Here is a 27,616-nt window from a genome sequence, read left to right as displayed (position 1 = left end):
AAGCAAAGCCAAAAATTACTCGTTGAAACTGAAGTGGTGGCTGCAAACCCAGCCGCTTTGTCTAGAAAGGCCCCGACTGGGCAAGCATTTACGTATATGAGCAGTCCTATTGATTTGGGTTTTTAATTCTGGTGCAAGTTATGTAGCTAGCCTCCCAGTCGCTGGAAAGCTTTTTCTCCATTCTTCCCCTCAGGCCAGAAGCCCTCGGGAGTTGCAGCTTTGTGGGCGCGACACCCGCGTTTAACGCCGGAGAAAGGGTCCCGCTGCAGCGCACCCCGTCCGCCCTCCGCCGTGTGCAAAGCCGGCTCGTTAGGAGAGGAGCTGAAGCCAGCGCGGCTCTCCAGGGGGCGCTCCTGTGCCAGGGCTGGCGTCCCTCCAGCAGGGGGCACGAGGCCGGGTGTCGGCGGGAGCCTGGTCCCGGCGGCCGGCAGGGGGCGCCGCCTGGGGCGCGCGGCGGCACCACGTGGCCTGTGAGGTCAGCGCAGGAAGAGCCGGCGGAAACGCGCCGCTGCGGCCCTGCTGCTGCCGCTGCGTCCCGCGGGCGGGGGCGGCCGCCGGAGCCTGGGCTCGAGACCCGGCCGCGCCTGGCTCGTCCCGCGGGCAGGTGAGGGGGCCCCGGGGCCGCCCGCCTGGGTTTGCGGGGCGGCGCCGCCGCGCCGGGCCCGGCTCTCGCCTCGCCCCGCCCCGGGTCAGAGCCGGCGGCCCGGGGCGGCCTTGCCTTGCGGGGGCCGCTGTTCCCACCCGGGCGGAGAGCCCGGCCGCCTGGGTCCTCTCCTGGCCCGTCCGTCCGGCCGCTCCGTTCTCCTGGTTTCTCGGAGTCCGACGGCCAAGGCCGAGCAACGGGCTGTTCCTGCCTGGCTCTGAGCCCGTGGGAGCCCGGCCGCTGGCGGCGGCCCTGGCGCGATGGCTCCTCACCCCTCTTCGCCGGCTGCCCGAGTAACGAATTCACTTGCAGGAGCGTTAATTCCGGGCTCTCTGTCCCTCCCTTTCTCGTACTTCTTCAGCCAGAGGCATTCACCGCAATGAGCCGGCCTCCCCTGCAAATCCAGACGTGTGGCCCCTGGGAGATGAAGGAAAGGCTTGGGACGGGGGGATTTGGAAATGTCCTCAGATGGCACAACAAGGTAGGGGGGTTCCCTTTCCCCTGGGACGGGGGCAGAGGCTACTGGTCCCTTATGCGCCAGTCGCATGCAGCGTCCAGTCACGCACAGCTAGGGACAGCGCCGTCCCGCGGCATAGGCGGCTGCGTGGGGACAGCAGGTAAGAGCGAGTCGGCTCCCGTGTGCACGCGCTGCGGGCCCCTTAGTCGGGGCCGTATTCACAGAGCCAGACGCGCTGAGGCGGCGCATGCTGCGTGAGAGGGGGCACGGGGGTCTCTGGCAGGGAGCTGACAGGTTTCAGAGTAGCAGCCCTGTTAGTCTGTATTCGCGAAAAGAAAAGGAGGACTTGTGGCACCTTAGAGACTAACACATTTATTTGAGCATAAGCTTTCGTGAGCTACAGCTCACTTCATCGGATGCATTCAGTGGACTGAATGCATCCGATGAAGTGAGCTGTAGCACTGAATGCATCCGATGAAGTGAGCTGTAGCTCACGAAAGCTTATGCTCTAATAAATTTGTTAGTCTCTAAGGTGCCACAAGTCCTCCTTTTCTTTTGACAGGGAACTGTAACTCTCCTCTGCCATGAGGCGGGCCGGGCGGCTTGGTATTCTTGGCTGCCGCGTTCCTCCACCCCCAGGCGGAGCCCGGGCTGCCACAGTGTCTGCTGCATACAAAGCTTGGTGTGTGTCAGCAAGGGGGGGCTTCTTCTGGGGGTCTGCAGGTGGGGATGGTGGCTGTGCCCCCTCGACACACTGGGGTCAGCGGCACTGGCTTGGGACCGCCTTCAGTGGAGCCCCTGCCTGCCCCTCTCCCATCCCTCAATATCCCTCCTCAGGTAACTTGGGAGTATACAAGACAAATCCGACTCCTGAAAGGGATACAGTAGAAGATCCAGAAAAGAAATTTGAGGTTGAATTTTTTAATGTTGTGATGGATAAAGCAATATCTGCTGTTGATGAAAGGTTTAATACCTTACGAGCACACCATGAACAGTTTGGATTTTTGTATCCCATAACTAAATTTAACGAAATAGTAAAACAAGAGCAGCTAATGACAGTGCAAGAACCTAGAGAGCCTCCTGAAGCATGGTGATAATTTTGATTTAAATGGACTTGAACTGTACAAAGAATTGAGTACATTGTCTGTCATCAATGTTGCCACATGCCAAGTTGGTGATGGACATTGTACAGTTTATTCACACCAGCCAACTTGTTGACACGTATCCTAATGTGTACATTGCCACTCGTATTCTACTGACAATTCCTGTAACGGTAGCATCGGGAGAACAGAGTTTCTCAAAATTAAAGCTCATTAAAAACTATCTCTGCTCTACAATGAGTCAGGAATGCTTGACTGGTCTTGCTATTCTTGCAATCGAACAAGACATCACTTTGTGCTTGTCATACGATGGACATTATTTCTAATTTTGCAGCCAAAAAAGCCAGAAAGATTGCTTTTAATTAAAAACAAATCCTTGTTCCAATACCTCTTCATAATAATTTCCAAATTTAAAAAATATTATTTGCATCATTCTGTCAATAAATCAGAATTTTTTCTATAGCGCTCCTTCTTTAGTGCAAGTATAGTCCATCAGTATTATAGTGTGCTTAATTGGTTTAAACTGTTTTTAATAAAGTGCATATGGCAAGTTTTCCAATACTGTTAGCTTATGTTTGTGTGACTAAGAGCAAGTTGGGCATAGGGGCACCAGTTTAATAATGCTGAATAGGGCCCCATAAATCCTCAAGACAGCCCTGCCTAGGGAGCAAGAGCTTTGGCACCATAAAGGCAGCCTCCAGCTCTCTCAGATCTCTTGCTCTGCTTGCAGCCTAGACTGTTCCATTGTGTGTTGGAAGCAAATGACTGCTGGCTGCTTCCTATAATGTTGAACCCCAGCAGCCAGCTAAGGCTTATGGGAAAAAAACTAATCTGAGAACCTGTTCGTTGAGTTGTGAGAATGACAGCTCTGCTGGACTCTTGTCTCTGCTAACCTGGCCTCCGGACACATTCTGTATGAAAAGAGAGGTGAACTTCCATGGTTCAGATTTTAGCCTCACTGTGGAGACTTGCAAGCATGAGCCTGAAATTCAGGGTACTATTCTGGTTTTGGGGAGATTGGGGGGGCACGAACGGGTGTCTTCTGTTCTGGTGTACGTTTGGTGCCCTAAGTGACTGTCTCCCTGGGAGGGGCCTTGAAGAAGAGCTGGGAGGATCCCCAAGAATAGCTTTACATTTTTTTTGGGCCGCTATATCTTCTGTTGGTCCTCAAAATACATCCCTGGTGGAAATATGTGTTTGTCCTAACTCTCTCTGTGTCTGCACAGGAAACAGGGGAGCAGATTGCTATTAAACAGTGTCGTCAGGAGCTAAGTCTCCGAAATCGAGAGAGATGGTGTCTGGAAATACAGATAATGAAAAGGTAAGCATTGTGTGATCCCTTACTCCTTGATATCTTGCTCAGCAGCTGAGGGGCCTAGAGCTGTGTGTAGAAGAGTCTGAATCATGAGGGAGGGGAGAGGAGGGAAGGGATGGTGATGGCCACTGTCAAGCACTTTGAAGGTGAAGTCTGTTTCTTGGCATGTCTTCTCCATTGACTGTTCCCCAGAGGGGACCTGTTTTGGTAGGACTCGGTGCTGCTGCCTTTTATTTACTTTCTTCTGTGTTTGTGCATCAGTATCATCAGCGATGTGAAATAAGCTTTAATAATTTGCTGCTGCTTCTGCAGAGACAGTGGGGAAACAAAAGTGCTCATGCTATTGTTTTGGAGCACTGTCGTGATAATTGGACCTACAAATTTACCGTAATTGTGAGCTCAACTGTAAAAAGTGAATGAAAGCTTATAAAAGGTCACAATAACTTATAATAATGTTGATTGGAAAAAGGCGTGAAAGGGAGACAGGTTGAATTAGTCCTCACGAAAAGGCCTACTAATATAATTAAAGAACTTTGTTAAGAGCATGCATGGTAAACAAGACTGTGTGACACCAAAAATCAGTGAACAAAAATTGGTTTGTTGGCAATTAGATCCAATTTGGTGGACAAAGTAACGAGGTTAGTAATGAGTAAAGATATTCCACCTATCACTCCTTTTGGGGTCCTTTAAAGAAAGACTTCAGGGAAAGAATCAGTGGGCGAATTGCACCATCTCAGCTACTAACCCCTCCATCTCCTGGAATCCTTGTCCTTTGTTATCCTGACTCTGAGAGAGGTGCTCACCAGACTAGGGCAAAGAGAGGGACCCAGGGGAACATCACCATCTCTACTGGCTTTGGCTGAAACCCAGACACCACTGGGGCTGTGAGCCTTTCTCTCCCCCTGCTTCCTCCCCACATGTCCTTTTCCATCCCCATCTTATTTCTTCTCTTTTCTTTCCCCAAAAAGACAATTATTTTCAGTGTTAATACCACTGAAGAGACTCTTAAACAAGGGTGTCTTCCCTTCTAGAAACTCTTCTCTGTGAAAGGGATGTTAATATGAAAGCCTTACTTAAAGCATTTGAAATATAAAGTATTCGCTATTTTCCCTTTTCTGTGTCTTCAATAAAAGGTTAAAGTGGTGTTTAATATTGTTTGCCATGGTATTAAGCAGCCTGAGGTCTCTGTACAACAAACCTTATTTAAGACCGACACTCTTGTTAACATCTCTGTGCTCATATATTCCATCGAAATACAATAGGGCCCACAAAACTAGACCCATGTTTTCAAAGGGGACTTTACTCATGCTCCATTTGAGCATCTGTAATGTAGCATGTGCTGCCTATAGTGCTTGTGAAGTGCATGCAGAAGGGTTTGTCATACAGGGAGATGCCTACAACATTTTTCAGCTTCCAGCTGAGCCCAGTTCAGCAATAATGGGAATGCGGTGTGCTGAATGCAGGTCACATTTCTGGGGGGGAAATGTCACTCACACCCCTTTTCTGAGGCTATGTCCTGTAACTTGCATCCAGATCTGCCCCTGGTGCTGAGATCCATGGAGGTTGGGGCTGCATTTGGCCCCCGGAGCCTGGGGGCAGTGCATGTTAGGGAACTGCTTCACCTTGCACCTTCCTATTTGTTGTTGTTCCTGTGCTGTTTTCTGTGAGTGTCCTGCACATGCACTGAAAGCCCCATCAGTGCAAGTTACATGACTTTGCGAGGTACCCAGTTTCCAGGCTAATTTACCCCACCATTTATATCCCTGCTGAATCATTCCCAAAGACACTAAGTGGCACCCACTTTGTGCAGGCTGCAATGGGCTGAATGTAGCCCTGACTTCTCATGGGGCTAGGAGCAGGCTGCGTGTCAAAGTTTGGATGCTCATAGAGAGAATGAGGAAACTGACAACTGGGAGACAAGTTAGGACTAAAGCCATGTCCTGGGGGGAGAGTGGATTGAGCAGGGTGAAGGAAGCTTTATAAGTGCACTAGTTCTGTATCCGAAGGGTTAAAGTCCCATTGTGACCTTTCTCACAAACCTACCTGTGTGTGAGACTGTAAAGCTCTTGTTTGGATGATCACTTTTCAGGATGCTGGCCCTTTCTGTTGTTGCCTGGGAGGAGGCTGAGATGAATTGGTTCCAGTGATCTCATGCTTCCCTCATTTCCTTTCCTCAGACTGAATCATCCCAATGTGGTGGCTGCCCGCGATGTCCCCGAAGGGATGCAGAACCTTGCACCCACTGACTTGCCTCTGCTGGCCATGGAATACTGCCAGGGTGGAGACCTTCGCAAGGTGAGGCATTGGGCTGATGATTCTGGGAGGGCAGGGACAGCTACTGGGGGAAGTGTAAGGTTTCTTCTGAAGAGGCTCAACTGTGATTCAGTGGGATTTCCCCAGCTGCTTCCACGTGCTGTTGCCACCTAATCCTCCTGAACTGGGGCAGTGCCTGCTTGTGCTTCCTCTGAGCAAGTGGCAGGGTTGATCCCTGATGCATTTTTCATCCTTTTTGTGGATTTTTATTAGAAATTTTCCATTTCTGTTGGGCAGTGAGCAAATGTGTGTCTGTGGGATGCAAACGTAGAGAGCAAGGGATGTGTAAGAGATGGAGAACAGGATGTGAGTATGGCCCAGAACATCCCAGACCAGGTCAGTGGGTGAACCTCTGCCCAGAAGTGATAAGCTCCCCTCCGTCAGCAGGAAAAGTAACTTGTGGTTTTTTTTTTTTTTGGTCGTCTTGTTCTTTTTCTAACTTTTGCTAATAGCCCAAATGCAGATAGTGCCCAGAGCACATGGCTGCAATTAGGGAGACTGGTGCTTGGCTGGCTGAGCCAACTGCTGCAGGACACGGGGGAGGAAGCTGTGAAAGGGTTTCTTCCTCCTGGAGGAGCTGGTGGAGAAGATGATGGCAAATTTCCCTATCTGTGGAGAGGGAAATACTGTTTGAAGCTGTAGTTTTACTATTTAAGGATCTGATCCTGCAGACATGTACACATCTGAGTAATGCTATTGAGTTCTGCAGAGCTACTCACATCCATAAGCATTTGCAGGATTGGGGCCAAACCCAGGAATGGGGCACAGGGGAGATTAGTTTACACTCTGTTTTAATCCTCTGCAGTACTTGAACCAGTTTGAGAACTGCTGTGGCTTACTGGAGGGAGCTATTCTCATCCTGCTCTCCGATATTGGTAAGTGAACATAACAACAGTCATACTGGGTCCGTCTAGCCTAGTATTCTGTTTTCCAACAGTGGCTGATGCCAGATGCTTCAGAGGGAGCGAACAGAACAGGGCAGTTATCCATCCTCCGTCATCCAGACCTGTCGGCTAGCAATCCGAGGTTTAGGGACACCCAGCACAGGGGGTAGCATCCCTGACCATCTTATCTAATAGCCATTGATGGAGCTATCCTCCATGAATGTATTTAATTCTCTTTTGAACCTACAGTTTTGGCCTTCCCAACATCCCCTAGCAATGAATTCTACAGGTTGACTGCATTGTGTGAAGAAGTACTTCCCTATGTTTGTTTTAAACCTGCTGCATATTAATTTCATTGGGTGATCCCTGGTTCATGTGTTATGTGAAGGGGTAAATAACACGTCCTTCTTTGCTTTCTCCTCACCATTTGTGATTTTTATAGACCTCTATCAGATCCCCTTGTAGTCATTTTTTTTTTGCCAAGCTGAACGGTCCCAGCCTTAATCTCTCCTCACGTGGAAGCTGTTCCATACCCTGGTCAATCTTCTTGCTATTCTGTGTACTTTTTCCAATTCTAATGTATCTTTTTTGAAATGGTACGACCAGAACTGTGTGAAGTTTTCAAGGTATGGGCATATGAGGGATTTTATCTAGTATTATATTTACTGTTTCATTATCTAGTCCTTTCCTAATTCTGTTAGCTATTTTGATTGCTGTTGCACGTTGAGCAGATGTTTTCAGAGAACTATCCATGATGACTTCAAGATCTCTTTCTTGAGTGGTAACAGCTAATTTAGACCCCATTACTTTGTATGTATAGCTGGGATTATGACTTCCACTGTACTTTATTTTGCATTGATCACTGAATTTCATCTGCTATTTTGTTGTCGAGCCATCTAGTTTTGTGAGATTCCTTTGTAATTCTTCGCAGCTTTGGACTTAATTATCTTGAGTAATTTTATATTGTCTGCAAACTTTGCCACCTCATGGTTTACACCTTTTTCCAGATCATTTGAGTATGTTGAACAGCACTGGTCTCAGTACAGATCCTTGGGGGACAGCACTATTTACCTCTCTCCACTGTGAAAACTGACCGTTTATTCCTACTCTTTGGTTTCTGTCTTATAACCAGTTCCTGATCCATGAGAGGATCTTCTCTCTTATTCCATGACTGCTTACTTTGCTTAGAGCCTAAAGGACCTAGTCAAAGGCTTTCTGAAAGTCTAAGTATGCTATATTCACTGAATCACCCTTGTCCACGTGTTTTTGATACCCTCCAAGAATTATAATAGGTTGGTGAGGCATGATTTCGTTTTACAAAAGCCGTGTTGACTCTTCCCAACAAATCTTGTTCATTTATGTGTCTGATAATTCTGTTCTTTACTAGTTTCAACCAGTTTGTGTGGTACTGAAGTTAGGCATATCAGCCTCTGGAGCCTTTTTTAAAAAGTACTAATTTCATTAACTATCTGTTAGTCATCTGGTATGGAGGCTGATTAAAGCAACAAGTTACATACCACGGTTAGTAGTTCTGCAATTTCATATTTGAGTTCCTTCAGAACTGTTGGATAAATACCATCTGGTCCTGGTCATTTATTACTGTTTAACTTATCAGTTTGTTCCAACACCTTCTCTATTGACACCTCAGTCTGGGACAGTTCCTCAGATTCGTTGCCTAAAGAGAATGGCTCAGGTGTGGGAATCTCCATTATATCCTCTGCAGCGAAGACTGATGCAAAAAATTAATTTAGCTTCTCTGCAGTGGCCTTGTCTTCCTTTAGTACCTTGATCATCTAGTGGCCCCACTGTTTGGCAAGCTTCCTGCTTCTGATGTACTTGCAAAAGAATTTGCTGTTAGTGTCTTTTGCTAGTTGCTCTTCAGATTCTTTCTTTTTGGGTCTGCCTAATGTGGCTTTATGGTAGCAGGGCCTGCCGCTGTCCCAGTCTGGGAAGGGAGCCATTTTAGTTCCAGGAGTCTTTTCCACCTGGGGAAAGTAGGTCTGTGACCCTGGATGCCTCCCCTTTAGATAGGTATCTCATAGTATTTTAACTTCCTGCCTTGCTCTGCAAGCCTCCCCAGAAGGGAAATGGTCTCCGACATTGGGATGTGGAAAGCAGTGTGTTTCCTTTCCCAGCGAGAAACGTGCTCAAGGGATTTCCTGGGAGGTGCTAGGCAGGATGAGCGAGTTCCAGCTTGTGTTCTTCATGGGGATTCCCAGCTGCAGCCCATCCTCAGGGCTAGGGTGGGCCCCTCATCTCTGCATTGATTTACATCATCACCATAGCATCTGAGACTGATGGGAACGCAGACTGACATTATTATGGTGCTTGTTGTTGACTGTTTGCTTTGAACAGGCCCCCTTTCCTCAAACATATATCACCCTAAGTGACCTATGGTAATGAGGTGATGCCCCCAGCACAGCCAGCCTCCAGTCCCCAAGCATGAGTATTTAGGGATTGAGGAGAGGTGCAACTCAAAGATCTCTGCTGTTGTGGTGAAGCATGGGAAGGAACTATCTCCAGGGCAGCCAGACCCCCATCCATGTGGAACTCTTCAGATTAAAACCAAGGCCTTGGTTCACACCTGGAAGAGGCAGATGGGAAGCCAGTGCCATATTGGTGCCCAGGTGCAACCTGCTCTCACTAGCTCACTCTTGGGATGGCTCAAGCAGCGTGACCTGCACTAGCTGCAGCCCTGAGACATATGCAGCATTAATCTATAACTATGTGGGGAAGTGTCTTGTTGTCTCTGGGGCTTCCTGATGCTAGATTCAAGGGATGGTTGGCATGAAGTGGGTTGTTTGTGACTCTTATGTAGGTCTTGGCAGATACAGTGTATTTCGGAGGTAGGAATTTAAAAAGTGTCTGTTGGGCTGGTGTGGGCCTGGGGAATGAGCAAGAGGAGGAGCAAACTGCTCTTCCTGGAGGCACAAAAGCTGAACAGAATCTCCTCCTCCTGCCCCTCACTTTGAGCACCTCTGGCCCAGTGACCGCTTTTGTTTGCCTCCCCAGTTCTCATTCTTGGCCCAAGGAGAGGCTGAGGACTGGTAACAGAGGCGGGGGTGTCATGCTGAGAGGACAGGTGGTGGAGGGAGCAACCCCAGGTCTAATGGTCCAAGGCCCTGACCCTGGTTACCTAGAAATGTTCCCTTCTTCTCAGTAGTACCCCTAGTGGCTCATCTGAAACCCTGGGATCGGGCCATGCTGTGGATTAGGCAGCATCCTAAGGGTTAAAGTCACCCCTTGAGTAGCATGATTGTTGGTATCTCCCTGAAGTCAGGCTAGGCAGACTGACGCTCGCTCGTAGGGGACTTTCGGGGCACTGGATTCTCTTCTGTGCTCTGTGACGTGTTGCCTCATGAGCGATGTGGAGGGAGTGGGAAGTGAGTCCCTTTGAATCAGTGCTGGGAAGTGTAGTTGCAGGCTATGGAAATGCTGCTAGCCTCTTCCTTGCAAAGAGCCGGAGTGAGCTGTGCCCCCACCTAATGGCTGCAGGGTTTTGCTCAGGGATTGGCTTGGCTGAACATGGAAAAATACAGGCTTTGGTCCCAATTCTCCATCCAGCCTGAGTTTCTCTTGACACAGAAAGGTGGGGAAGTGGCTCTGATCTACCTCTTTGTGCCTGCCCATATCGTGGGGTGATCATGTTGGTTCAGCATAGCTGGAGCATATCGGTCCTCCAGCCATAACTCTGTCCCCAGGCATACCCTCTGCCTTTGGTGGTTTTGAGCCAGGATGGTGCAGAGATGGATGTGGTAGAAGTATTTCCTGGTGGGGCAGACTGCAGCCAGCCAAAGGACTGAGGGCAATGCAGACCTGGCCTGGCACGGCACAGTGGCCACTGGATCATCACTGATTTTAGGACAGATGAGGCGCAGAAATGCTGAGCATAGCTCTTCCTCTCTCTCTCTCTCTCTCTCTCTATAAAGTGGGCTTGGCCCTTACAGCCTGTCTCCCACCTGGCTGCCTCATTTCCTCCCTGCTGCAGCTGAAGATTCCCTAGGTACCTGTCTCCTGGGGGGATGCCAGGAGAAACCAGATTGGGCTAGGGAAGGGGTCAGTGAGGATTTTCCATGGATGTGATGGAACTTCCATGTATGCAAAGAGGTCAGCTGCCAACAGAACAAGCTCTGCTTCCATATCCTGGAGGAGCTGTACCCAGCCCCTGTCCTTGCTACTTCAGGGTACAGCGTATTGCAAGTGGCTTCCAGGCCAAACCTTCTCATTGTACTACATCCCCTATCCTGTTCTCCCTCACTGTAATCTCCTCTCAACCATGTTTGCCTTTTAGAGCCTGCAGGCTTAGACCCTCTGGAGTAATGCTGGGAGGTGTTAGTTGTGCTGAGTAACAGCTGTCTCTCTCTGTCTCAGCCTCTGCTCTCAGGTACCTTCATGAGAACAGGATCATCCACAGAGACCTGAAACCTGAGAACATTGTCCTACAGCAAGGAGAACAAAGGGTGAGGAGCTGGGTGACTTTGGCCATATAGACGGCGAGTGGAGTGTAAGGGCAGGAGCACGAAAGGGGGTGGGTATGAGAGAGAGAGAGAGAGAGAGAGAGAGAGAGAATGAATGAATGAATGAATGACTAGGAGCTGAAGCTGAAAACATGATCCCTCTCAGAGATCTCGCAAGCTAAAACAACTAGCCCCAATGAGGGTATCTGAACAAGACACTATCTGAGAGAAAAGGAGTACTTGTGGCACCTTAGAGACTAACAAACATCTGATGAAAGTGAACTGTAGCTCACGAAAGCTTATGCTCAAATAAATTTGTTAGTCTCTAAGGTGCCACAAGGTCCTCCTTTTTCTTTTTGTGAATACAGACTAACACGGCTGCTACTCTGAAAACTATCTGAGAGGTGGTGGTGGTGGGGTTCATCTTGTAATTCTTGGTATTTAGACAAACTGCTAACTAATGATTTCTCTGAACATCCAAGTACTATGAATCGTATCCTTCTCTTTCCCCCCACCCCACCCTTTACAGACTGGGAAGTGAGGCAAGAGGAAGTGACTTTGCCAAAGCCAAAATGATAATAGGTGTCAGAATTGTGTGGAAATTGGCTGGGGGTGTGGTTCCCGGCTTACAGACCAAGCTCGGACCATCAGATATCTCTGTCTCTCTGATGCTTCCTTGATATGCAGAAGCAATTCCCAGGAGGCTTTAGTTTAACCATTCTGTGCCTAGTCCTGGCTGTGTGATGAAATGGTGGCTGGGCTATTGTACTGCACTGCTGCAGACTGCCACTCTAAGCATGACTATTTGGATTGCCCTTTCTCAGTCAGGGCACCACGGGGTGGCACATGACACCTCACATGGTGATTCCAAGGGAGCATTAAGCCATCTCTATGCTTCCCTGATGCTGGGGCCAGGTTGGACTGCAACATACACCAGAGTAACTAAGGAAAGTTATGGCCATGCCCACTTTTCCCTGGTCACATCCCCTACATATGGATAGCAGGGGTGCAGTATAGGAGTTCTTATAATGTGAGGATTCCCCCCACTTGATGGCTATGGTAGCGTTGTGCCAGCAGAAGCACAGATCTGGCCATCTTTCTCACTTCTCCTCAAGGGAGCATGAACATCTCCTAAGGAAATAGAAATAAACTCCTATTCAAAGGCTGGAGTGATCCAGCTCTCCTAGGAAAGTCCCTCCATTCAGACTGGGCTCTATTGTAAGTCAGCAATAGAATCTCCAGTTCCTTGCATCTCAAGCTCATAATAACCATGAGGAGCTGCTTTGTGCTTGTGATCATGCAAGAGTGCAACACTGCCTTGATGCTTCCTGTCCTTTCTCCTAGTGCTTCCGAGTACTGAAATCATCTGTTCTCTCTAGAGAAGCGCATGCTCTCATTACAGAATGTGTTTTCAGTCCTCTTACTCCCTGCCATCTGTCTCTCTCAGTTAATACACAAGATCATTGACCTGGGGTATGCTAAGGAGCTGGATCAGGGCAGTCTGTGCACTTCCTTCGTTGGGACACTGCAGTACCTGGTAAGGAGTGGATTTAGCTTGTAGTGATGCTGTGACCAGCAAGGTCTGTGGGGCAGAGCAGCAGGAGGGAGCAGGCACTGTAATCTGGCTGTGGGGTGGGAGAGGAGTCCCAACCATGCAGGTATGGATGTGTTTGGGATACACGTGTTGAAGCAAAAGAACAGGCTGTATTGTTGCTCTTTGCCAACATTTGGATTTTCATATTTCATTGCTAACTTTCTCCTGGACAGAGGGTATGAGTTTCATTAACCCCTAGGACGGGGTCAAAGAGGCCGGTAAGGTTCCTGAGTGATAAAACACTTAGCATGAGCTTTCCACAGTGATGCGCAAACATTAATGAACATCCTAGGAGGCAGGTGCAGTTGAGGTCTGAGAGAAAATGGCTTAATCTTCAACCTGTGTTGGCTGACCCAGGCTCCAGAGCTGCTGGAACAGCAGAAGTACACGGTGACAGTGGATTACTGGAGCTTTGGCACACTGGCATTTGAATGCATAACAGGTTTCAGACCATTTCTGCCCAACTGGCAGCCTGTGCAATGGTGAGTAAGCTGGGGCCAGACAGGGAGGAGGAAATTCTTATAATGTGGCATCCAAACCATTGTCCTGTTTTCACGGTGTTTGAGGGAAGGGGTTCTCAATTTTATGGTTAATCATTGTTTCATGGCCTACTAGGGATTTGAACTTAGGCATTGTAAGAGCTTTCCTGGCTTCAAACACTTGACTGTCATGCAGCTTGAGTGGTTCCTGGGGCTGATGGAATTAGTATCTCACCCTTCCCATTAGGCTGGGGGAGTTGATCCTTTCACTTGAGAGTGTTGAGTTGGTTACCAAGTTCAGTCTTCCCTGGTAAATCTCTTTGGGGCAGACCTAGGTTATCCATGGGACCAGTGGGATTGACACTCTTTGGGCAAACAATTAACCTGGAGCAGCATCAGCGTATCTGCTGTCAGGTTTAAATACAAGTTGGGATGTTTTGCAGGGGAGTTGCAAATGTCTGAATAAGATACCTGGGACAGATTTTGTTAGCTGTGTATCTGTGTTTTCAGCAGCATCTCTGTGTTGTGAAATAGGCTAGAGGGTAATGTGTGTCCTGGGAAGGGTGAGGTGCAGTTGTGATCATGCAGAGGGATGGCAGAACCTTCTTTACTTTGTCACTGAACCTGCTTGAACTCTTTAGGCACACAAAAGTGCGACAGAAGAGCGAGTTGGATATTGTTGTCTATGAAGACTTGGCTGGAGAAGTGAAATTTTCTAGCAGTTTACCATATCCCAATAACCTAAACAGGTGAGGAGTATGACCCAAATGCATCCCATGGGGATAAGATGGCTATCTCCGCCTGGGAATGGGAATGGGTCTATTTTGTTTCTATGACCTTGCTGATCTTCTTGAAAAATTTAGTACCCAATGCACATGGTATCATCTGGCTGAAGTTTCCATAGATGAAAACAGGAGGATCCTGTTAGCTCGCTGTAGAAGGTTCCATGCTCCTTTTTCTGTTCCCTAGTTAAGAGATTGGGGGGGGAAGTCTGAGCTTTGGATCTCTTTTTGTAGATGCGAATTGATATGGCCAATTGAAACACATCTTTCTTCTCTGGTTCTTGTTTTTGCCCCATAGCATTTTGGCTGGGCGGCTGGAGAAATGGCTGCAGCTCATGTTAATGTGGCACCCACGGCAGAGAGGGACAGACCCTGTTTATGGACCCAATGGCTGTTTCAAGGCATTGGATGATATTCTGAACCTAAAGGTGAGTCTTGGGACTTGATTTTCATGGACGGACCAGTGTCCAGAGAGTACAGCTTATGTCAGCCTATGAGAGAGAAGCAGGCTAGTCATGGGGCTAGGGAAGGATGTGAGGAAACCCCATTAAGAGGGGAGAGGCTGGTTTGTAAAAAGGAAAAGCTCTCCTGAGGGCTGGTCTGAGCAAATATATCCACAAGAGTGAGTACTGTTATTTAGTACCAGGCTGTAACAAGAAACACATACTGAACTCTTACGTCGGTAGATCTCAAAACACTTTCAAAGGAGGAGGTCAGTATTGTTCTCCCCAAATGCACAGCTGACTAGTAGAGCAGAGATTTGTGGCACAAAAATGGACGGGCCCCACAGTTGGGAAGCCCCTTCTGTACTGAATTGGTCTACGTTGTGGTGAGATAATGTGGATGGTTTATTTAGGCTCTCTGGGGCTGCAGACTGCTGAGCAGCAGAATGACTGTAGAGTTTGGTCCTTCTGGTGACTTCAGAATTGTAGAAATGTAGGACTGGAAGAGACTTCAAGAAGTCATCAAGTCCAACCCTTGGTGCTGAGGCAGGACCAAGTAAACCTAGACCATCCCAGACAGGTGATTGTCCAACCTGTTCCTAAAAACCTCCAATGATGGGGATTCCACCGCCTCCCTTGGAACTCTGTTCCAGAGTTTAACTACTGAGAGTTAGAACATATTTTCCTAATATCCAACTTCAGTCTCTACTTGCTGCAGATTATAAGATTATTACTTGTCCTACCTTCAGTGGACATGGAGAATAATTGATCAACATCCTCTTTAGAACAGCTTCACGTATTTGAAGACTGTTATCAAGTTTCCCCACCGTCGTCTTTTCTCATGATTAAACGTACCCAGTTTTTTAACCTCTCCACATAGATCAGGTTTTCTAAACCATTTTTTGCTCTCCTGGATTTTCTCCAGTTTGTCCGCATTTTTTCTAAAGTGTGGCACCCAGAATTGGACACAGCACTCCAGTTGAGGGCTCATCAGTGCCAAGTAGACCAGGACAGTTCCCTCGACACTCCTGTTAATATAGTCCAGAATGACATTAGCCTTTTTTGTAACTGCATCACATTGTTGATTCATATGTAATTTGTGATCTACTATAATTCCCAGCAGTATTACTGCCTAACCAGTTATTCCCAATTCTGTAGTTAGGCATTTGATTTTTTTTTTTTTTCTTACTAAGTGAAGTACTTTTGAACTTACCTCTATTGAATTTCATCTTGTTGATTTCAAGCTAATTCTCTGATTTGTCAAGGTCATTTTGAATTCTAATCCTGTCCTTGAAACCCCTCCCATCTTGGTGTCATCCACAAATTTAGTAAGCCTACTCTCCACTCCAGTATCCAAGTAAAATATTGAACAGTACTGGACCCAGGATTGACCCCTGCAGTGTGAACCCACTAGATATGACCTCCCAGTTTGACAGCAAACCATTGATAACTACTTTTGAATACAGTCTTTCAACTAATTGTGCACCAAACTTATAGTAACTTAATCTATACCACATTTCCCTAGTTTGCTAATGAGACAGTCACGTGGGGCTGTGTCAAAAGTGTTACTAAAATCAAGATCGATCACGTCTGCTTCCCCCCCCCATCCCCATTAAGATAGGAATTCTGTCAAAGAAGAAAATCAGATTGGTTTTGCATGATTTAGTCTTGACAATCCATGCTGGTTATTTCTTATAACCGTATTATCCTCTACATGCTTAGAAACTGATACTTGGAAAGATACTGGAACAAATTATTAAACAATCACAGTTAGACTGACAGGTCTGTAATTCCCCAGGTCCTCTTTGTTCCCCTTTTTAAAGACAGGTGTTATGCTTCCCTTGTCCAGTCCTCAAAAATAATGCTGATGGTTCCAAGATTGCTTCAGTTAATTCCTTAAGTACCCCAGGATGAATTTCATCAGGTCCTGCGCACTTGAGTACATCTAATTTATCTAAATTTTCTTTAAGCTGGTCTTTCCCTGTTTTGGTGTCTGTTCCTGCTCCTTTGTTGTTAATGTTAAATGTGTTAGAGTATGTTTAACCAGTTTAGTTTAACTTGTTTAACCCTTAGATTTTCTTACTTACCAGTTCTGAGTTTGTTAAAGTCTGCTTATTTTGAAGCCACAAGGGGACCTAGATTTTCTGGAGGCTGCAAGATAGTCACTTGGTAACAATCAAGGAAAAGTACTCGGGAAAACTAGCAATGGTTTATGTTAAATGTGTTTGAGTATGTTTAACCAGTTTAGTGAAGACTGAAGTAAAACAAGCATTAAATACCTCAGCCTTCTTGTCATCCGTTATTAGCTCTCCTTCCCCACTAGGTAGAGAACCTACACTGTCCATCTTTTTTGCTTCTGATGTAGCTAGGTGTAATGCTCTGATTTTGTTCCTATATGCTTGTTACTCTTTTGTACTCCTCATTAGCCATTTGTCCATGTTGCCACTTTTTTATTATAATCCTTTTTTATTTCAGTTCATTTAAAGGGCTCCTGATGAGCCATAGTGAACTCTTAATATTTACCCTATCTTTCTTTCGGATCAGAATAGTCTGAAGTAATGCATTTAATAGTGTCTTCTTGAGACACTGCTGGTTCTCCTGAACTTGTTTAACCCTTAGATTTTCTTACTTACCAGTTCTGAGTTTGTTAAAGTCTGCTTATTTTGAAGCCACAAGGGGACCTAGATTTTCTGGAGGCTGCAAGATAGTCACTTGGTAACAATCAAGGAAAAGTACTCGGGAAAACTAGCAATGGTTTATGTGGAATGGGATGTGTTTGGCATGTGGAAGGGCTAAGTCCAAGACACGTTGGCTTCTTCCTGGTCAGCTGAGGAAAAATATTCACTGACCCAGGGCTTTTCCTGTCTGTTATTCCACTGAATGTCTGTGCCTCGCTCGCTCTCTGGCAGAGGGAAGGGGAGTTGCTGTCACGTGGCCTCCCTTCTGTCTGATGCAGGTCAAAGATCTTGGCATGATGTTGCCAAGCAGCCCCTAAAGTGGCCATATGAACCTGGTGTTCCTAGTTTACTTCTCCATCACGTGGTCTGAGTCCTGGCATCTCTGCTCAGCCATGACCTCCATGCCCTAGCTTCTTCCCATGTCACACTTCTTTTCTTGCAGCTGGTTCGCGTCCTAAACATGGTTACTGGCACTCTGCACATGTACCCTGTGACAGAAGAGGAAACCTTGCAGACTGTGAAGGCCAGGATTCAGTCAGATACTGGTATTCCAGAACAGGAGCAGGAGCTCTTGCAGGAGGCGGGGCTTGCACTATACCCTCAAAAATTGGCTATTCAGTGCATGGCTGACAGCAAGGTGAGCCTGGGGCTGAAACCTGAACACCTGCTAGCCAAGCCTGCACATGCACTCTGAGCACCTACCCCAGCCTCACACTCCCTCCACCCCACCTGTTTTCACTGAAGCAGAGCAGTCCTCCCTCCTGCTGCTCACACTGTGCTGGGCCATGGCAAGCCAGCTGGCTCTGTCCTCTTGTAAAGAATGGCAGGCTCTGAGTTATTTCAATGGAGGCTGTTTTGGGAATACTGTATCGGAGAGTACTGAGATGGGTCTCATCTCTGCAGGTGAATGATGCTACGGCCACAGACACAGACCTCCTCTTCCTCTTTGACAACCGTAAAGCTGCCTATGAGAGGCAGCTCTTCCTGCGGCCCCATCCAGAAAGTGTTGACTGCATCCGTAAGGACTTCCTCTGGGCATGGGTTATTTCCAGGGGGAATCAGCAGAGAGCTTGCTGTATATGTGAGCTGTAGGGGGAAGGACATTCGCTCTTGAGAGCGGAGTGGGCAGCGAAGCAGATTGTCATAGCATTCAATCTCAGGGGTGGGATTTAATTGAGGGTAGAGAAGAATCATGACCTGTTGAGTTAGACTCTCAAACTGTGGCCAGTTGCAGAGAAATAGCCTTTCTAGTGCCCCAGATGGGATATGATGGGCACAGAGACTTGGCTGTGCAGGTTCAAGAGGAGGTGGCACCCTATCTCAGACTTGGAGTGGGTGGTGCTAGCTCCTACCCTGTAGCACTGCTCTGGTAAGTCTCTCTCTCTCTCTCTCTCTCTCTCTCTCTCTAAAAACAAACAAACAAAAAACAAACAAAACCATATGCTTTCTCTGTGTTTCCAGTTCAGGATCCAAAGAAGAATCTGTCCTTCTTCCAGCTACGGAAGGTGTGGGGTCAGGTCTGGCACACGATTCGGACTCTGAAGGAGGATTGTAACCTGCTTCAGCAGGGGCAGCGAGCAGCCATGTACAGTGGGGGTCCCTTTGGGAATACTTGGCTCCACTTAGGCCTCCTGGCTAGAGGGAGATAACAGGAAAAGAAACCTGCCCTACAGTGGTGTAGGAGTGAGGCACTATCTGGGTGGGGGAAGTTCTTGATAAAGGTGGAGTTATTTGCAATTAATGGAGACCTAAGAGCTGTGGCCTCTAACCCTGTTGTCTTTGTGCCATCTCAGCTATACTCAGCCCTGTTCATTTGTCTTGGTGACACAGGAAAATGTGGGCTGATCATGGGTCAACTGGAGAATACTGGGGTCTGTAAGCTTGAATGAGAGTAGCTCTGAAAGCTGCATGTGGGATCAGCTGGGACACTGTATGCAGCTCCTATGGGGCTGGACCCACGTGACCCTTCTCACTGTCTCCACAGGATGAATCTGCTGCGTTATAATAGCAATCTCTCCAAGATGAAGAATTCCATGGCCTCCCTGTCCCAACAGCTGAAGGCAAAGCTGGATTTCTTTAAAACCAGCATCCAGATTGACCTGGAGAAGTACAGTGAGCAGATAGAGTTTGGAATCAGTGAGTACAGCCCCTGTGATATACAGGGGAGTCCTCCATCCACTCCCCCAATCCCAGCTTGGTAGCTTCCTTTCCTCACATGCAGCACAGAGTAATGTACTTGTTTCTTCCTTCTTTTTTCAGCCTCTGAGAAGCTGTTGTTTGCCTGGAAGGAGATGGAGCTGACTGTGGAGCTTTGTGGGCGGGTATGTTTCTAGATTTAGGTTTAATTGCTTGCCTGAAAGAGGCAGCTTTCTGCTGCTACCCTGCATTTTCATCCTCCACTCCATGGCTGGACTGGCCTTTCCTAGTTTTAGGTTGCATCAGTTTTTCCTTGTCCACTGGCCTAGTGTAGCCCTTTCTGTATTGGGAAGGGTCAGGGAAGAAAGAGATAAGGAGAGGATTCCTAATGCCTAAACTGAGAGATACTTGTAACAGGCCCAATTATAGACAAAAGCAATTGTACTGTTGTCAAAGGGGCTGTCACTGGGGTAACAAGAAGACTCACCAGGAGGTTAAAACTGAAAATGAAAGTGGCTGGCTGTGCTCAGAAAGACTTTAGGAATGGAAATGTTAATACCAAATTCTAAAAGAGGGGATTCTTTCCCATCTGCTTAATGTGTGCACTCACCGGTCCCAAATACTGGGATTGAATGACAAGCTAACTTGAGATGGCATCTGAAATACAGAATGTTAGACCCTGGTAGCTGTGCTGTCTCTGAGCAGAAGCCTACTGAAAAGTGATTTTCTTTGGTGACTGTCCTCCTACCTGCCCACATACATATCATCTTTCCCCAGAATACAGGGGGACAGAAAATTTCTGCCTAAGAAGGAGTCAGTGATTCTGTTTCCTGGCATTAGTAGACACTGGGATGCTGATATCTGAGGGGAAGGTTAAGGGTGTTTGGTGGGTGACGTGAGAATTACAATAGCCCTTCGGAGCAGCTGAGAGGAAATTTTGTTCCCCTTTTTGCCACTAGCTGCAGGTTCACCTTAGAACGTGAACAGACAGTGTATCTTCACCACAAGCTGAGCTATGGTATCGAAAGCAGCAAGATCATTAGAAGGAGCCGGTTTGAGAGGACCAAATCAATCTACTTGTATCAAAGGGAAATCTTTGCACAAGCCCTTCTTCCCTGTCTAAGGCTGTAAGATTGTGGATGAAAAGGGAAAGCAACTCCTGTTCCATTTAAGGCCCGTTAGAACCAGAGTCCCTCACCCTGGGGCTGGCCTATGTCTGGGGGTAATGTTAACTGAAGCTCCTTCTTTCAGGAGGAGGATGTGGATCAGCTGGTGAAGAGGATGATGGCCCTGCAGGCAGACATTGTGGACCTGCAGAGAAGCCCACTAGGGCGGAAGCAAGGGGGCACCCTGGAGGATCTGTAAGTTGGAACCCTCTCTAGCCTGTGGTGCTAGCATTTCTAGCACAGCGGCTCTTTTCTGAATGCAGGCAATCTGAGGCACCTGCTCAAATGCCCAAACCACAGACTGGGTTGACAGGGCCTAACAAAAAGCCAGCAATGGACTGCTGACATGACCCAGCTATCTGGCAGCTGCATGGTCAGGTATGTGAAGTGTTTTTGACAGTCCTTGAAGGGGTCCATTACAATTTGGGTTCCAGAGAAACACTTGTGCCTTTTATTTTGTAGGGAAGAACAAGCCAGAGAACTTTACCGGCGACTGAGGGAGAAGCCAAGAGGTAAAGAACTTGTAGCCACTGTTGTCTTGTTGCTGTGTGTGACAATTAATTGGAATGAGCAATAAACAGCATTAGAGAATTCTCCATTCCAGGCCTGTGGCCCACACTCCAGCAACATATGATCTCTCCCCTCTTTTCTAGTTCCAAAAGAGCACTGCTACTCTTACCCCAATCGTGGCTGCCTGGGAAAGAGGTGGTACTTCAAAGTGGGGAGGCCAGCTTTGCTCTCTTGACTAATTGGTTCTAGCAGCTGGCTGCCTCTTCAGGATGAATCCATTTTGGGCCCTTCTCCCCAAACCATTGCTGAAGGCATGTGCTACTGCTTGTGCTGTAGGCAGGACTCTTGCCCAGCTCTTCCTCCCTATGGCCACAGCCCCCTGCCAAGTGGCCTCTTTCCAAAGAGCTACAGCCTAGGACACAGTGCTACAGAAACCATGACTGATTCTTGTAGTCTCTAATGAACTCACTCTCTGCCCTCACACTGTTTCTGATCCTTTTTCATCTCTCTAGACCAGAGGACCAGTGGTGACAGCCAGGAAATAGTGCGACTGCTCCTGCAGGCAATCCAGACATTTGAAAAGACAGTCCGTCTAATTTATGCTCAGCTCAGGTGAGTCCCAGAACATCCATTTTATTGAAGATAGACAAGGAATGCTGGGCAACTTTCTCTGTTGCTCTTATTACAATGAGGGGAGGGATGTATTAGTCTCAGTAAGACAACTTCACAAATTAAGAATCGTGTTCTTCTCCCATTATTAGGAGTTAAACAGTTGGAGCTGATGGAGTTTAACTGACACAGTGCAGCTGCTAATCTGACCTCATTATTATTCTTTACAGTAAGACAGTAATTTGCAAGCAGAAGGCACTGGAATTGTTCCCCAGAGTGGAGGAAGTGATGAACCTGATGAATGAAGATGAGAACACAGTTGTCAGGCTTCAGGAAAAACGACAGAAAGAATTATGGAACCTGCTGAAAATTGCTTGTGTGAGTGAAACAGAAGTTAATGGGGTCTATTGACCTCCCCCCACCTCCTTTTTGATGGTAGAGACTTGGATGAACAACTGCAGCTATATTCAAGAGCCTGCAGTGGCTTTAGAACCCCTTCTTTGAAATGCTGTGGGCTGCAGGTATTTCATCACCAGTGTTGGGAATTTCACTGGGGAAACCCTCCTTCCTCCCCCTTCAACACAATTATGCTCTTTGTTCTTTTCCAGGGCATTTATAGATTGGGAGGGAGGGGTGTGGTTCTTTAATTGCTCTAAAGAACATATGATAAAATATTTTTTTTAAAATTGTTTAATTCTGAGGGAAGATGATAGAACTGCAGTTCAATATTCTGTAGCTATAGTGGGGTGACCAGGTACTGAGGGGTATACGAAAACCTCTGTTTTGGGCTAAAGGCAGCACTTGGAAAAATGCTGCATAGACACTGAACAGAGACCTAAGATTACAACTTGATATCCTTACCTCCCTCTGTTGAATTTGGTTTGAAAATCTGGGCCTATTTTAGTATTAAAGAAAACCTCAAACCCTTACTTGCCATTAAGAGAAATGGCAGAACTTGCTCCTGGAAATAAGTTTATGTAGAAATAAAATGCATGCAGCAATCTGAATCTGCCTTCCTCCCTTCAGAGTAAGGTGCGTGGTCCTGTCAGTGGCAGCCCAGAGAGTATGAATGCATCACGGCTTAGTAACCCAGGTCATCTGTTGTCGCAAGGCCCAGCTGTATCTTACAATAAAAGGTAAAGTGAAGAATGATGGAGTTACATCCATATATATGTTAAAGGCACACATTTATCTATGGTTACAGTTAACACCTAAGATTACTTTGGGCATTTCTAGTAGAGCTGAAAGGTGTGTAAGTTCCAGCTCAAAGAGACATACACATTTACTCCTGGGGGAATTGTGCCAAAAAACTAAAAATTCTGCACATTTTATTTGTCGAAATAACACAATGTAATCTGTTTGTTGTTTTTAATTTATTTCAAAATACCTGTTTGCAAGTATGTCTGTAACAATACAGACAAAAGATTCAGAAATGTTTCTTGACAAATAGATTCCTTATTAGGCATATTAATACAAAACAATATTTCCTCCACCCCCCAGAAACAGTGGAAAGGCAATGGAGGAGCTAACGGAGAGGGAAATAATTGCTGAGAAAAGTACGGAAGAGGGGTTTTTTTTGTGTGCGTGTATGCGCATGTGCGTACTTCCCCTCCCATTCAGTCCCAGCCTGCTGTGTTCTATCACCACAGTGGGCAAAAGGCAGAACTGCAGCAGCAGCTTTTTTCTGTGCAAAAAGTTAAAAATATGCACAGTGCAATAAGTATGTGCAGAATACCCCCAGGAGTAGCTTCCCAGAATAGGATCCTGTTTGAAACACTAGGCACAGTCTGTGGTTAGAGCTTCCTGCTGCTTGAGCTATGCTCCTATCTTGTTTTAGAGAGCATACACCTTTGTCTCCTTGAACTGGAATTTTACACCTTCCAGCTCCAGTGTAAATATGCACTGTGTCTCTAATCAGTTCCCCTGTTTCTGTCTCAACAACAGAGAGACAAAACACATTGCGGGGCTGGTCTTGAAACAGTGTCCCTGTAAAGCACAGTGGCAGTGGGAATTTGTACATTCACTGACAATCAGGTAGCATTCTAGTGTTTGATTTCTGGACTCTTTTTATTTGTGCACAGGGATATAGGCTTGATGCCATGTTGAATGCATTTTCTAGGCCACTTTACCAGAATCTTAAGGTGCTATGGACTACAATAACACTTTTAGTTGATGTAAGTGGGACTGTTGCAGCATACAAAGGATTACAGTTTGGTAAAATAACATTTACCATCACAGTTTAGTCTTTGTTGATAGCTTGAGTACATATCCCTGGTGTATAGGTACTATGCAAGGGTGGGAAAGGCAGCTGCACCTCTTAACACCTGAGACACTTCCAGTTTCAATTGGTGTAATCATTTGTGCAACTTTCTTTCCTTTTCAGTGAGGAACTATTGATGGAATCACAAAATCTCTGCAGCCAGTTAGAAAGTGTGATGCATGACACAATGAAGGATCAGGACCAGAGCTTTATGGTAACAACTTCTATCACTTTAAACCATAAGATACTTTTGGGAGGAGTGCTGGCCAAGCAAGATTGTGGAAGGGCTGTAAGAAGTTTTGAATAGATCTCTCTCCTCTGCAGAGTGTTAGATATCTCATTCCCTAAAAAAAAAATGGGGTTACTGAAATAAATATTACCAGAGACTTCTAGAAATGTTATTGTTTAAACCAGGAAAAAAGTAAAGCCCTACATCCATTCTCCTGTAATTTTTTCCTGTTAAGTAGGGCACTTTTTTTTTTTGCCATACAGTTTAAATGCCCAAAATTATGTACTTAGAGGAAAATACTATAAGAAAACCCAGTATATTTGCTTTGGGTTGGAAAGATGGCAACTAAACTCTAGTGTTTCTGTGCTTCATTTTTAGTCTCTGGACTGGAGCTGGTTGCAGCTTGAAGGGGAAAACAGAAATAAGCCAGAACAAACCCAAATGTAAAAGTCAAAGTCAGAGCTCAAGCCAGCTGAGGAATTGAAGCATGACAAAGATTACTGCACATGAAAATGAAACCCCCTGAACTCTATTTATACTGCCATCTAGTGGTTTCACTGTGACATGTATTCCTATTTTTAAGGAAAGCTGACAGCCTAATTTTAACAAAAGTTAGGATCACTCACTGCTGTTTTTCCCACAAATGTACAGCAGGGGCATATGAAATTTCTTTCTCACCCTATAAAACAGCAGCTGAACATACTTTGTCATCTTCCACACCTGCTGTGCTACCTTTCTGAATAGTGGGACAGTGTCTACAAGTAATCTTGTCTGAATACCTTTTGACTTTTATGGGGAAAAAAAAAGCACTGAATTTACTGATTTGGCTAACCATGCTGGGTTGCACTTTTTCCTCAAGTGTAATGTCTGTACTTACCAAATACTTGTTTCCTGTATGGGAACGAACTACCTGAAATATGTAAACTTTTGGTTTGCTCTATTTGAATGTTAAATAAAATTTTAAAGGAAAAATATTTTTCACTACACTATACAAGTGTGAGAATTGGGCCCAGTCCCTTAACTAGTGAACAATAAAAACCACACCTCACTGACTCACTGTGCCTGAATCTTTACTGCTGCATGGGATTTAGTTTTGACCCTGAAAACCAGCACCAAACAGGTTACCTATTTTAGTTGCATTTTTGAGCAGTTCCTGCCAAATTAAGGAAACCTTGAACAAACAGTACTGGAACACACAGAAGGGATATGTTCCAATTGTGATTGATTGATTTATTTCACTTTGATGCAAAACCAAAGCTTTCACTATCACACAGAGACCAATTTCATAAGCGGTCATCAGGTGTAGGACATGCAGGATGTGATGTGCTAGCAGGATTTTTTCCCTTGTAAGGAAATGTTATGCTTTAAGGAACAAATTTAAAAACACTGAGGAACTGAAATGTGGCACAACCTTTACAACTTCCATGCATGCCTTCAAGTATCTCCTTTTATGAGGAGTTTACACCCTATAGCTTGGGGAAAGGGAAGGGTTACAATTCTTTGGAAGAATAAAAAGTTCACACTTTTGAAATTTCACAGAAGAATTTTAAGGCCAAAACATGTTGGGTTACTTTCTTCCCCTTCATCTCCAGGAACAGAGCTGCTGTTCCACTTAAAACTGCATTAAGCCTCCAGCTCAAAGCCCAGCCCAACCTTGTGACCACCAGCACTGAAGTTCTTGCCATCAACCAAACCTGAGAGCGTCAGCTTCACACCTGCAAAAACAAACATTGATACTAATACTCAAGGAGAAATGTAGTCACTCATGCACAAATAAGGAATTTGGGTATATAGTAACCGCTAATGACACAGCTGTGCTGAAGTACCTCAGTCTTCATCTGCAGTTTGACTGGGGCAGGGACTTGCCTAAAATGAGATGCCTCATTTCAGGCACTACCTGTATACATAAGTCTATCTCACACACCCACAAAGCAAAGTGACTCATGTAGGTCTGCAAACATGAAAGAATAATTCCATTAAAACTGCTACTCCTTGATTGCTTAATGGCTGCCAGTTCCACAGCTACCCATTCCACTGAATAGCTCAAATTAAAAGATTGTCTATTAAGCCCAGTAGGAAGTGATTCCCTTTAGTATTTTGTTATGGCTTACGTACCAGGTCGAAGGGTCTGAGTGTACCCAATTCCAATCAGGCTGGCATTATTCACTTTAGCCTAGAGGTAGAGAGAGAATAAAAGCACATCAAAACAGCAGCATCGCTCCTACTTTTATAGGCATGCAGGCACAATAACTTTTCCACTGGCATCAGCAGCAGTTGCAGAGATATCTACAAGCATCAGAAAGTGGACATATTAACCAGCAATGGAAAAAAAGATCTCAAAAATATATGTCCCTGCAAATGCATAGTAATTTGTTCTATAAAAAGAGAACTGTGTAAAATTAGATCAATAATGTGCCAGTTTCTTTGAGATTACTGTTTCATAGACATGACAGTTTGATAGGATAGCAAAAAAACAAAACAAACCCCTTTTCCCCCCCTCAATTTTAGCCCATTGCTCCCACTGATGAACCCTCAAGCTCACCCACACAGTTCCCCTCCAGTCTTGCCAACTGTGTATTGTTCTAGGCACTTCAATTTGCAACCATCTTCTTGTTACGCAAGAGACTTGAACATGAGTAACAACTACTTTTTAAGTAGGCAGAAGCAACTGAAGTGTATGGAAGGACTTAGTTACATTTATCTAAACGTTTTTAAGGGACTGTGCTCAGCCTACGACTAGTTCAAGGGTGTAAACAGGAATGAGAGGAATATAGATGTCATGGCTGCTTTATTTACCTCCACTTAGTAATCTTGAGGTAAGAGTAAGCTAATGCAATTCCCAAGTGATTATTTACCCAATACCATGTTGTCATCATATTAGAGATTAAAAACAAGATTTGTTGCTCACAGTGGGCACAAAGTGATATGATTTTAACATCGCCCATCTCCCAACTGTTGACTAGATAATTACTTACTGATTTACTGGCCCTCTTTATGAAAAGATAGGCATATGCAATCTTAAAAATCATCAAAGGGGATGACTTTTAGAGCTGCGAGCCCTCCAGTGTGAATTACATGACCCTTGAAGTTCAACCCAGGAGTTAAATAAAGGTGTTATAAACACCAGTAATGATAATGAACTAACCCAGGGAGATTAGACAGATGGGCAGTAACTAATGCAGTTACTTTGCTTTCTGCAACAGATAATCTCATAAAGAGGGAGAAACCCAGGAAGCAGTAATCCCTTGAAATTATCAGGAGCTATAACAACCAGAAAACAGATGTTTGCAAGTGAATATGGAAGTATTTTTATTAAAGTAACATTTTTGACTGCATGCATAAACCCATTCTGGAGAGAAGAGGTAATACTCCTTTGTAAAGTTTGTAGTTCACCTCCCATCAACTCAATACACTAGAGTTTATTTTTACCTCTATTTGGTTAGGGTTTTTCAGCAAATTTCAACCTGTTTCAAATTAGCTAGTTAAATTATTCCTCCCCCCGAAAGTCACCTTCTCACATGCTTTCCTGAAATCTAGATATATTGCACCATTATAGTGCCT

General features: G+C 45.8%; 2 protein-coding genes across 8 annotated transcripts in view; one reads left to right on the top strand and one right to left on the bottom strand.

The window, feature by feature from the left end:
- The first annotated feature begins 475 nt into the window (after positions 1 to 475).
- IKBKB (inhibitor of nuclear factor kappa B kinase subunit beta) lies at positions 476 to 25,107 on the top strand. 3 transcript variants are annotated; one of them, XM_038384912.2, is made up of 22 exons: positions 476 to 604; positions 1,005 to 1,124; positions 3,427 to 3,521; positions 5,693 to 5,810; positions 6,634 to 6,703; positions 11,084 to 11,172; positions 12,617 to 12,706; positions 13,121 to 13,245; positions 13,884 to 13,991; positions 14,323 to 14,452; positions 17,588 to 17,782; positions 18,049 to 18,163; positions 18,607 to 18,730; positions 19,130 to 19,281; positions 19,405 to 19,466; positions 20,533 to 20,642; positions 20,910 to 20,959; positions 21,470 to 21,569; positions 21,797 to 21,944; positions 22,593 to 22,702; positions 23,950 to 24,040; positions 24,434 to 25,107. In XM_038384912.2, exons 2-22 carry the CDS (start codon positions 1,023 to 1,025, stop codon positions 24,500 to 24,502), a joined length of 2,253 nt encoding a protein of 750 aa, XP_038240840.1. In that variant the 5' UTR covers positions 476 to 604; positions 1,005 to 1,022; the 3' UTR covers positions 24,503 to 25,107. The 3 variants fall into 3 exon arrangements, with proteins under 3 accessions (XP_038240840.1, XP_043359010.1, XP_043359009.1); XM_043503075.1 differs by lacking the exons at positions 476 to 604; positions 1,005 to 1,124 and adding an exon at positions 2,952 to 3,127; XM_043503074.1 differs by lacking the exons at positions 476 to 604; positions 1,005 to 1,124 and adding an exon at positions 2,956 to 3,194.
- The window catches only part of VDAC3 (voltage dependent anion channel 3), a 44,436-nt gene continuing 40,836 nt past the window's right edge, over positions 24,017 to 27,616 (bottom strand). For all 5 annotated transcript variants that reach the window (XM_043503083.1, XM_038384926.2, XM_043503084.1 and 2 more), the window contains 2 exons: positions 26,171 to 26,228; positions 24,017 to 25,770 (listed from right to left, as the gene is read on the bottom strand). In XM_043503083.1, coding sequence (XP_043359018.1) covers positions 25,679 to 25,770; positions 26,171 to 26,228 — 150 coding nt within the window. In that variant the 3' untranslated portion in view covers positions 24,017 to 25,678. The remainder of the gene's footprint in view (positions 25,771 to 26,170; positions 26,229 to 27,616) is intronic.

Source organism: Dermochelys coriacea, chromosome 26, assembly GCF_009764565.3.
Source record: "Dermochelys coriacea isolate rDerCor1 chromosome 26, rDerCor1.pri.v4, whole genome shotgun sequence".
In the NCBI taxonomy this organism is placed as follows: domain Eukaryota; kingdom Metazoa; phylum Chordata; order Testudines; family Dermochelyidae; genus Dermochelys; species Dermochelys coriacea.
The sequence above is the reverse complement of the archived record's forward strand: the minus strand, read 5'-3'. Positions and strand labels throughout refer to the sequence as shown.

Excerpts from the sequence above, each read along its gene's own strand:
- IKBKB (XM_038384912.2), top strand. The coding sequence starts at position 1,023 with ATGAGCCGGCCTCCCCTGCAAATCCAGACGTGTGGCCCCTGGGAGATG. Across the intron at positions 18,731-19,129 it reads CAGGGGCAGCGAGCAGCCAT|GATGAATCTGCTGCGTTATA; the intron begins GTACAGTGGGGG and ends CTGTCTCCACAG. Across the intron at positions 20,643-20,909 it reads GGGGGCACCCTGGAGGATCT|GGAAGAACAAGCCAGAGAAC; the intron begins GTAAGTTGGAAC and ends TTTATTTTGTAG.